This window comes from Macaca thibetana, chromosome 1 (genome assembly GCF_024542745.1).
Source record: "Macaca thibetana thibetana isolate TM-01 chromosome 1, ASM2454274v1, whole genome shotgun sequence".
NCBI classification, from domain to species: domain Eukaryota; kingdom Metazoa; phylum Chordata; class Mammalia; order Primates; family Cercopithecidae; genus Macaca; species Macaca thibetana.
Window position 1 is genome coordinate 212,230,951 of NC_065578.1, and position 12,043 is coordinate 212,242,993.

Consider the following 12,043-nt stretch of genomic DNA (forward strand, 5'->3'; position numbering starts at 1 on the left):
TTGGTGGAAATTAAATTTGGACACCATAATAAATCCAAACTTTATATCAACTTAACTTCCATTCATCTTTTTCCTAGATACTTAAAACAAATTTATAAAAATAATGTGCAAGTATTACCCTTTAGAACATTGATGGAATTCTGCTTAACTCTTTTTCATTCTATTCAATGCTGTTTAATTCAATGACATAAATTGAGATTGAGAGTTGGCCATCTGCAAGGCACTGTGCCAAATGTAGAAATGCTAAGAGTACATTACATGTAAGATATAAGTCCTATATCTCCTTGCTTTACTGAGCTACAATTTTGTACCCTAATATGAGATTCAGATCACTTTGAAAAATAATTCAAGTTCAAATATCAAGTTCAAATAATTCAAGTTCAAAAATCATCAAATAAAATCAAAGTGATTATGCAACATAATGAACTAATGGCCATATAACATGATTTCAAAGTGAGACAGTGCGACATTTATATTTCTGCTGTCAAATCTTCCAGTAAACTTGGTTCAAACATGTTCTAAAAAGTTTATTGGTGCTACAAGTCTTCTTCTGCTTTCATTTCTTCTACTTTACCACCCAAGTTTTTGTTGTTATCATCCAATGTGCAGATGGCTACAGTAGCTGCCGACGCTGCAAACACACCCTCCTATGTCTAGATTCTTCTAGCTTGCCCTCATCTGCTGTGTAGATGATGATGGCCCATGTGTAAATCCAGAGCACAGAATATGTTCTTGATTACCTTCTTCTGTACTCTGCTTCTCTAACTGGAAACCTCCACAGTAGTCCTTGCCTGAATTTGCCATCTTCAGACCCTCTTTCTTGTGCCACCTTTGCTCTGTCTCTCTCTCTCTCCTGCAGGGCCCCACTGTTTAGTGGGCAGGTCTCTTGCTTAGGACTTAACTCTTCCTCTCTCTGCCTACTCTGCACTGCTTTAAGAGAAACTATCATGATTTATATTAAGGAGGTTAGTGGAAAACCAGATCTGTTCAATGAACAGTTAACTTGCATGAGCAGAATGAATCAACCTAGGTGCGCATGTTAGTAGTATCCCCAAAGTAGTAATTTGTGTTCATATCTATCCTCTTGCAAAGTATAAGCTTCTTATGAGCAGGGGCTTTGTCTTACCTATCCATTCTCAGAACAAAGTGCCTGGCCCACAGTAGGTTCCCAATAACTGTTTTGCTGTTGTTGTTGGATAAAAGAATCTAGTAGTGCTTGAATACATGCATGCTCTTGGGCTGTAAACTTATCATACAGAGCACGCAGGATGGTCTCTGGCTGAAGCTTCATAGCTACTGGCATAAACCCAAGACTTCATGTTCATTGGAACACAATACTTTGGGAAATGCTGTAGAAACGTCTGCCCCTGGCATATGTAGCAGCAGGGGCGACATTTCCACTATGGGGAGTGTCTACTTGGCAGTCCCACAGCATTCCTTAGGAAGCCCCAGGGCTGCATTGGACACTGACAAAAACCCATGATACAATTCAGAGCTCCTAGAACTCGAGCAGCAACTTAAGAACTAATGATGCTACCAGGGCAAAATGAAGATATATTGTCCGAACTCAATTAGGCTACGTGGTCTGATACATTGCACACCAATTGATTTACATCATGCTGCAGGGAGACTAAAATTGCTTCCTCAGGCAAGTTATCATCACCACCAGTTTCAATAAAATAAGATGGATAGCAATATCCGCCAACTACAAAATGACAAATGAGATGGTTTCAGGTCCATAGCAGAAGAAAGAGGAGAAAATAGTTCATCTTCGAGCAGACACACTTCATATGCTTGTTGGTAATATCTATGGTGGGGAAACTCAATGGCCAGTTTATAACTTATTTTCACTGAAGATGTAGTAGGAATATATTTATTTATTTATTTATTTATTTATTTGGAGACAGAGTCTTGCACTGTCGCCCAGGCTGGAGTGCAGTGGTGTGATCTAAGCTCACTGCAAGCTCTGCCTCCTGGGTTCACGTCATTCTCCTGCCTCAGCCTCCCGAGTAGCTGGGACTACAGGTGCCTGTCACCACGCCCAGTTAATTTTTTTTTTTTGTATTTTTAGTAGAGACGGGGTTTCACCGTGTTAGCCAGGATGGTCTCGATCTCCTGACCTTGTGATCAGCCCGCCTTGGCCTCCCAAAGTGCTGGGATTACAGGCGTCAGCCACTGTGCCCGGCCATGGTAGGAATTTTTAAGCATAGTTTACCTGTATTAGTGTATCTGTAATCCCAGGCAACAGAATCCATAGCACTCAACCCTAAAATAATACGCACAAAGTCTTTCTTTAAGGTAAATTCACAGGGGCGGAGATGTAAAATCAAAACCTTCCTTCTCGTAGGTTCCAAGTCTGCTTCTGTCCTATGATGGATGTTTTGCGAACCAGATAATCTGCTTCATTATGATGGGTGTTCATGTCAGTTGAGGATCTGACTCACTCTGTGGAGCTCTTACCATGCCTACAACTTCATTAATGGATATGTAATCTAGAAAATGACCTTTCTGAATACTCTAAGGCTTGTCTCTACGTTATTGTGGTAGAAATTGATATCAAGGGAAGTGAAAGTAAGGACAGCCAAGCTGTCTTTTTTAACCACAAAGAGTATCACATAACCCGACACTTAGTCAAAACTTAATAGCTGTTGATGAATGAATGATTTAGAAACTAGTATAATGGTATCTAAAAGCAATGATATAAACGTAGCAGATGCATGGATCCTAGGCCACCAGGTCAATGTTTTCTATTGGGATTATTTATGAGGAAAAAATCCAGTGGCAAGTTTATATGTTTTCCTTTTAGTTGTCCTAACACCCTTTCCAAAATAGCCTGTTTACACTAATGTGCGTGTAGGTCCAATCAATAAAGTCCAGAGTGCTCAGCCTGGAGTGACATGGCTCAATCCTGAACAGAACCAAGGTCCATCCCAAATGTGCCAGGAATGGGCAGCCGAGGGACTGCCCAAGTACCTTCGACACTGCACTGCACCACACTGCTCCTACCCTAGCCCCATAGCTGGGCTGGGGCTGTGATTCCCAAACGTGGCACCCGTATTATTCACAGGTTTATACTGCATGCAGAGGGTAGTTCCCAGCTTACAGTTTTATAAGTTTTATAGGTTATTAGAATATGGAGGGAAATCGCACACTAGATTTTACATTTAATAACATCCAAGTTAGGCTGGGCATGGTGGCTCATGCCTGTAATCCCAGCACTTTGGGAGGCCAAGGTGGGCAGATCACCTGAGGTCGGGAGTTTGAGACCAGCCTGACCACCATGGAGAAACCCTGTCTCTACTAAAAATACAAAAAATTAGCCTGGCCTGGTGGTGCACGCCTATAATCCCAGCTACTTGGAGGGTGAGGCAGGAGAATCACTTGAACCCGGGAGGCAGAGATTGCGGTTAGCCAAGATCACGCCATTGCCCTCTAGCCTGGGCAACAAAAGTGAAACTCCGTCTAAAAAAAAACAACAACAACAACAACAAAAAACCCCCAAAAAACAAACAAACAAAACCAAGTTAAAAATCATTTGACCAGGAACTAGAAACTATCCTTAGAGTCTTCCAGAGTGTTGAAAAAAAACAATATAAGTTTCCCAGAAAGTAGCTACAGTTCTTCACTGACTGAAGACTAATTGGCAGTGGAGGCCTGTCATTAATGTGTAACATGTTGGTGTCGGAAATCAGGAATACAACATCTGATTCCCACCTTCCAGAATAAGTTATTTTTCCCTCTAGTGTATGCTCTTGCATGAAGGAAAAAATAAAGATACAAAAAAGGGAAAAACAGATAAATAGATGCCTCTTCCCTTGTAAATTTACATTCCATTTAAGCAGTTCAATTTTTTTATGAAAAGAAAATCAATATGTAACTTGGATTTTATTGTACTTTGACCTATAAAAGCAACGAATAAATAAATAACAACCTAAATGTCCATTCATAGATGATTAGAAAAATTACAGGGCATATCCATTCAAAGGAATTTTGCGTGGTTTATTAGAATCAGGTAGGAGAATACTTAATTATTTGGAAGACATTTACAATGCATTTTAAGTGAATAAAGAATGTTTCAAAAGAATATTTAAATACAATTCAAATTCTTAAATATTTATATTTATTTGTGCAAAATGCTAATTGGAGCTGTGTCTGGGTAGAGAGAGTTGTCTAGAGGTGAAGAAACTGAGGTTCAGTAGTTTAAATGATTTTTTTCTTTTATTGTTATTATAATTATTATTATTTTTGTAGAGACAGGGTCTTGCCATGTTGCCCAGGTTGGTCTTGAACTCTTGGCCTAGAGCCATCCTCCCAAAGTGCTGAGATTACAGGCATGAGCCACTGCGCCCGGCCTTAAATGATTTTTTAAAATTCACATGGCTAGAATATATAGGACTAGGTTTCAAACCTAAATAGAAACACATCAAATTCCTTGGCCCAGGCTCTTTTTACCATGTTACCACTTATATATAATCTGTATAAGGCTGTATTAACCAGTGATTCCACAGTGGGCTTAGATAAATCATTTAATTTTATTTAATCAAAAGAACATTCTAAAAGAACTAAGTATTGTATCTTCTTTGTTTTATATTTCAAATAAGAGGATTTACATTTACATTTGCTCCTATCAACATTTAAACAATTGAGTTGCAGAGTTAAAAACAGATTTGGGCCAGGCACAGTGGCTCACACTTGTAACCCCAGTAGTTTGGGAGGCCGAGGTGGGCAGATCACTTGAGGTCAGGAGTTCGAGACCAGCCTGGTCAACATGGTGAAACCTCATTTCTACTAAAATACAAAAAATTAGCCAGGTGTGTTGGGGGGCACCTATAGTCCCAGCTATACTCAGTAGGTTGAGGCAGGAGAATTGTTTGAACCACGGAGGCAGAGGTTGCAGTGAGCCAAGATCGCACCACTGCACTGCAGCCTGGGTGACAGAGTGAAATTGTGTCTCAATGACAACAACAAAACAACAATGACAACAACAACAAAAAACCAGATTTGATCCTAAAGATCAACTGATTTCAGAGCCAACCCAGTCCTGTTAAATTTCTCTCACGGAGTCTCCACAACTTCTGGTCATTCCATCCAGTCTCCAGGGCACAGTTAGGAGCTCAAAGCCCCAGCACAAATATACCAGAACACAGGGAATGGGACAGCCAAGGAGGCATCATCTTTTTTCTATTGATTCTTTTAAAGCCTCTACAGATAATTGTCTTCATTAAGATAGGGTGAAAATATTTCCAAAAGGAGATTAGATTAGGTGAATCCCTGGGCGTTCAACATCAATACTCTCTAAAATTCATTTTTACTTTTCTACTTTTGTAGCCCAGAGCCAGACTGATTTAATTTCTACTTCACACAAAGACAAGACAGGAGGTGAGTCACACAGTTGGCAGTTGATTATGAATCTTGATTGAAGATGTGGCTAATCAGTCATCCTACCCTGCTTTTCCTTTGTTTTCTATCTGTTCCTTTTTAATGTTTGTGTAGCAGACAGATGCTATAGTTTATCTTATCCTATCATGTTATCTTTTCTTATTTTTTGAGACAGAGTTTTGCTTTTGTCACCCAGGTTGGAGTGCAATGGCATGATCTCTGCTCACTGCAACCTCCGCCTCCTGGGTTCAAGTGATTTTCCTGCCTCAGTATCCCAAGTAGCTGGGATTACAGGCGTGCACCACCATGCCTGGCTAATTTTTGTATTTTTAGTAGAGACAGGGTTTCACCATGTTGGCCAGGCTGGTCTCGAACTCCTGACCTCAGGTGATCCACCCGCCTCGGCCTCTCAAAGTGCTGGGATTACAGGCATGAGTCACCATGCCCAGCAGATGCTGTGATATTTTAATGGCTGAAAAGTGGTGTCAGATTTGATGATGGTGATGAAGAAAATAATTTTCATAATTCTTAAAGCATATGAACTTTTTTGAAAGAGAATAAAGTCAACTTAGTAAGAATAACATTTAAAGGTATGAGAGGATATAGTAACCCTTGAAAGACCAACCTTAAGAGACTTCTCTGATAGCAAGAAAAATAAAGAAATAAAAGAGTAAACACCAAGAAGTGAAAAGGAGCTTTCCTGAGACAACAAACCACAATGCGGGCATTACACAAATGGGAGTTATTTTTATCCTACCCATTTTGGGATTGATGAAAATAATAAGAAAAATCTAAAAAGAGTAATGAATTTAAAGTAAAAGAAAAAGCTTGCTTCCAGTTCCGGCTCTAACACAGCTGAGAGATACTGGCGAGGGTGGCCTCACCTCACTATGCCCCCAGTTTTTTGTCTGTGAAGAAAGGTGGTACCTGCCTGACTACCTCCCAGGATTGTTGTGCATGTAAACAATGACCAAAACAACAACAAAACAAACAAAAAAGAGTCTATATTTTTTGGAAGATTGAAAGTGCAATGCAATCCTCAGCTGTTTATTATAATTTTTCTCTAAAGTGCTAGTTAGTGTTTATGAGTCTGGGTAACTAACAAAAACTCCCCTGGAACAGCTGGCTAGCAAAATATTTTTGTCTCTGGGGTGAAACAAAAACAACGATGCCATTTTTCTAACCTCGGTTATAAAAACCCTAGGCTGGAACATGTAAATCAACTTACTAAAATAGACACGCATTGGAAATGGACTCAGACTGGGGAGGAGGGTATCATCAGGTGGCAAGATTTATTTATTTTTTGTCAGTTGGGAGAATGTCAAAGAGCAGGGTGGATCCATGGAAATAGCATTAGGGAACAAAATACATTTGGAGTCAGTCCCAGCTCCTTCGCTGACTATGTGACTCTGGGCAAACGATGCACCTCCTTTGACCCTTTAAATTTCTTACCTACAAAATGGGTAAAATAATGGATGTAATAATACCTACCTTACAGAGTCAGCACATGGATTAAATTAGATAATATTATGAAGCGCCCAGTGCAGAGCCTGGTACATGGCAGATACTCAATGAATGTGAGTTTTTCCCCATTAGTTTCCTAGACTACACACTTGTTTACTATTTTCACCTATTCCATTTCTTTCTGAGATACTGTTGACCTTGTAGCCTCCTTGTATGCACCAGAGCACCCTGCGTAGAGGATTCCTTTAAAATATTTACGTAAATTCTGTCTTTACTCCATTAAGTCTATCTGATTATAATAAAATCACTCATTCTTTGTCTTATGTTAAATTATTTTATTGATCCTATAAAACTGTCTCATAAAATTTAGTAGGTAAAGATCTAAGATGCTTGATACAGCTGCTGACCCTTAAGTTGTAAATATGGAACACTAAACCAAGGGGAAATTCAGAGAACCTTTCCAATTGCTTACTCCATTTCTTCAGAATAAAACCCAAATAAAAGTATTACATAAAAAAGATTGCATTTTATTTTCCTGGATGGGAAAGGATTAACACTAAGCAACAGTGCCTGAAAGTTATTATTATGGTTTGTGTGTATGTGTGTCTGTGTGTGTGTGTGTGTGTGTGTGTGTGTGTGTGTGTATGGTACTCAACCTCTTTTCCTTCAGTAATTCCAGTTTTTTTTCCACTTTTTTTAAAGAAGGTAGTTGCTCTTCTTGGTCCAGTGAAATCCTCCAAATTCAGCTAAATGTAACTTCTGGGAATTCTCAGATTACATATGGGCCCTCCGTCCTCAACCTAACACCCAGCAGAAATTGTTTATCTTTCCCTTGTACATCCTAACATTTTGTCTATACCATTGGGTACCTTTGAAATCAAGCTGTACCAAGGATGTCCAACCTTTTGGCTTCTCTAGGCCACATTGCAAGAATTATTATCTTGGGCCACACATAAAAAACACTAAACACTAACGACAAATAATCTCAAAAAAAAAAGTTCCAGGCATAATTTTTATAATATCCGCCACCACAGATAAGCAAAAAAGTCCTTGCATTCAAAGGGTTGGACATGGCTGTAAGTCTATACTTTCTACATGGTCCCAAGACATAGCACACAGTTTGGAACAGAGGTGGCATTTGTGTGAATTTTGGTTGAAGGTGTGGATGATCAGTCCTCTCTTCCCCTTATTTCCTGTTGGCCCTTTCTTAAAGTTTGCAGTGTGTGACCATATGGTGCTATTTTAAGAGTTTGAGAAGTGGGTTAGATATGATGTTGGCAGAAAGACAACCATTTGACTTCCCCTTTCCATCTTCCCTGGGTTGCATCACTGTTTTAAATTGTATCACAGAGATTTCCATTATAATTTCAAGAATAGTATATACTGTCAGCATTACATTTGAAAAGGATTAACTTGAAATGCTTCTTAAACAGTACACAGAGTACCTTATTATCTGATAGTCACTTTCTCCAGCAAAATCTTGGATAATTTTTTGACATTATCTTTGTTGCCCCATGGTGACTTACGAGGCATGCTCCAGAAAATTCTCTATTAAAGAACAGAGGTTCCAATAGTGCCAGCCAAAATTTCATAAAGTTTATTTACAATGTGATTCATTCCTGGAGTCCATCATTCTCTATCCATTTAACTCATGCAATCACATTGAATGTTCACAGTATATATTACTGTTCAAATTCTTTCAAATACTCTGTGTACCGTTGCAATGGAAATTCACAAGTAGAAGTGAATAACATTCCCCACCACAAGGATCCTTGAGGGAAACTGAAAACAAAAGCCATATCTTTGTTGAATCCAGTTTGCTCACATTTCAACACACATAACTCCACTGAACTGGCCATCACAGCAAAAGCCACAACACACACACACAGCAGCATGGAGCTTAACCACACAACTCAACAGACAATGCAGACAAACTTGAGTATAAACCAAGATTTTTCTACCTCTTTTCATAACAGGTTAGTGCTGGCCCTCAGTGTTGGTGTACAGTTTTTATGGCATGGGAAAATAGGGATGTTTCTGCCCTATAAAAATAAATGTGTTGAAGGCTTTAGTTTGAGCTTACACAATGTCAGAAAGTTCCAAAGGCACTGGCACAATACAAAAAAAAGAATCTTACAAACAAATATATATCATCAAAACACATGGCAAGATACTAAGAAAACACTGGTAGGAAAACTACTGGTTTCTCAGGTGATTTATGCAACAGTTTTCAATACCTTCCTGAAAAATAAGGAGTAAGAAAGGCAGGCTAGTGGGTCTTTGGTGGGGTATATCTTGTCACCAACCACCACTCATATAAAATCTTTAGCTTTAAACTGCTTAATAGATCATTTTCTCTCTGCAGAAGTAAAAAGCATAGAACCTTCATTGTTCTTAATATTTTAAGCCTCGGGAAGGGCTAAGGGAAGGAGCATAGAAATACATGCACTATCTTTAATAAAGAAAGGAATATGAGGAATAAAAATATAAAGAATAATTATTATTCCTTCCTTTTATATATCGTAATATAAACTTCTTTTCAAACTTTAGTTCTCTGCAGATACTTGTTCACATGTAACATCTTTTTCTACTCTGGAAAGGGATGGGACAGAAAGAGCAGAAAACATGAAGTTCTGAATTTGAATAAAAGAAACACTTTTGCTGTTACATCAAGAATGCAAGGTGGGCAACAGGGCTAGAAATAGGAAAATTGGAAAAATTTCATTGGACTTAATGATTCATAATTCCTCAAAAAATAAAACTTACCACATTCTGTGCAAATTTTTCAAAAGATGTTCTGCGATCCATTGAGTTTCCAGACTTACGTATGTGGGGTAGGATAGGGTGAAGGGAAATAAAGGAAGATTAAAAAAAAAAAAAAAGCAAGGAAAACAGAGCAGAAAAAGACAGGATAATGAAATGATGCAACGCCAAATCCATGTTCTAAATCAGAAGGCCCATGGAGGTAGGAGAGCCGCCGAGGGAGGCTTCTTCTCATAGGACATGGGCTCTGCTTTCATTAGTGCTAACACCAAAAACTTGTCTTGTACAAACAAAATGGTGTGATTCAAGCAAAATCAAATTAAGCCGAAATGAAGTAGATATGGGAAGGCTTTATACTGACATTTGCAGAGCCTAAATATTTAAAAATCTAGCAGCATATCCTCAGAATTTCCTCAAAATTTTTATCAGAAAAAATTTCTGTTGACAACATCATTAATTCTATAGAGCATTAATGTCTAATAGAACTTTCCAAAAGGATGGAAATCTCATTCTATGCTGTCCAATACAGAAGTCTGTAGCTGTGGTTATTGAGCATTTGAAATTTGGCTAGAACGTTATATAATTTTAATTAACTAAGATTTAAACAGTCCCAAGTGGCTAGTGACTGCTGTACTGGATAGTGTTACTACGAAGTATCCATTTCCAGTTGTAAAGGCAATGGACTTAAAAAAATCTTATTAGCCTATATGATGATCATGAACTACACAAAATTATAATTTAAACTCAGAATTTCAAGAAGCTGTGAACTATTTTAACGTTAAAAATAATGAATGGTGTTGATGTTTATGTCCAGGTTTTCTCTTCCCTGTTATATCGATTGCGTAAGGAGTTACGAACAGAGAGACATTGATTATTAACATTATTGAATAATGAGGTCTACTACAATGCTCCCATAATGTGCTTGGCTACCATGCTAGGTGTATAAAATTCATCACAGGGATATTAAGTGATTCAGGATAAATGCCAAATGAAAATATTCGGAAGCAAACATTCCTACCTTTTGTCACCTATTATTGAAAAAAGTGAGTCTACTTTCAGTTATGAGGCCTGTGGTTCAAAACATACATTCTAGCTTACTGAGCAAAGAAAACCCTCTTGAAATTTTTGACTAATGACTTTGTTACTTTCTTTTCTTTATTGTAATTTTGATTCCTTGAAACTAGGCATACAGAAGACTAACATGAAACATGAAAACAGCTTCTAATAAATTTTGCAAAGCATGAACATCTGCAGAAACAAACAAACAGAAAGTAATACAATAAGCAATAAACAAACAGAAACAACTTAAATGGCCCTTATAAAATGCAAAGGTTTGGGGGAGGGTCTTGGAGTATGTTCACTTACCATTAGTCCAATACCCTGGATTCAGCAGAGGTAATTACTCCAGATAATTATAACTGAGAACTAGATCAAGAAAAAACAACTCACGAAAAAACCAATACCTTTTTCTTTGCCTGTAGAAGCTCCTGATAGGCACTGGATCTTATAAAACGTGGGTATGAATCACTTTTCATCAGTTTGTAAATGTGCTCCTAAAAAGAAATAATGGTTGAGGTGCTTCTTTATTATTTCTTGGGAAAAGTAAAATATTATGATGCCACACGTGGCTAAAGAACAAATCTAGTAGCAGCTAAAAATAGTAATAACAATGCTGATTAGAATACCTTCTATTTACAGGACATTTAGATCTTCAAATTCAATATCTCATTCATGGGATCATTGTTTAAATTGGTTTAGGAGCTACTGAGGAGGCAAATCACATCCAGTCATTAAAAAAATGGAATTTGTCAGAAAATAACCTCAGATCAAGTTGTTGACTTACATAGATCACTAGAGAATATAACTAAATTTGCTATCTCTTAAAATTACTCCAGGCCTGAAGTGAGTAATGTTAACTCAGACTGAGTAATCATCCTGGATACTTTTGGCCTCTACATTTACTGGAGGGGGGCCAACTGCCCAGATGAATCGGATCATCTCTTTGGTACAAATTGCATGGAAAATTGTCTTCCACGCCCACCTTGGGTCAGAGCACAAGTCCAAAAATAAATTTTGTGATATTTAATTGCTAAGTCTCCAAATTTGTGTGCTCTTTCTTATTACTTACTCAGTGACAGATTAGGTAAATATTTGATCATTCACCCCTAAGAAGTTTGCAAAATTCTGTTTTGATGATGAATTTTGGTAGACAAAGAAGTCAAAAAAAAGGAAAAAGTTACTCATTCAATTCAATCTTGACCCAATCTAGGGAGATTCTACTCTGGTCTACTGCAGCTCAGGGAGCTAACATGTGTCTTGATCTTCCTATTCTAGTGAAATACCAGTTAGGTGTAGAGCTTGGAACTATTGGAGACTATTCTGAATGTCCAAATTTTCTTTCTTTTTTTTTTTTCTTGAATAAAATACATGTTTCAAG

General features: G+C 37.9%; 1 protein-coding gene across 4 annotated transcripts in view; it reads right to left on the bottom strand.

Annotated features, from left to right (window-relative positions):
• Positions 1-12,043, bottom strand: part of RGS7 (regulator of G protein signaling 7) — a 569,955-nt gene that overhangs the window by 14,799 nt on the left and 543,113 nt on the right. For 2 of the 4 annotated variants that reach the window (XM_050770848.1, XM_050770865.1), the window contains 2 exons: positions 11,070-11,159; positions 8,805-8,885 (listed from right to left, as the gene is read on the bottom strand). In XM_050770848.1, coding sequence (XP_050626805.1) covers positions 8,811-8,885; positions 11,070-11,159 — 165 coding nt within the window. In that variant the 3' untranslated portion in view covers positions 8,805-8,810. Of the gene's footprint in view, positions 1-8,804; positions 8,886-9,609; positions 9,664-11,069; positions 11,160-12,043 lie in introns of all 4 variants that reach the window. The other 2 variants (XM_050770873.1, XM_050770857.1) reach the window with 2 other exon arrangements.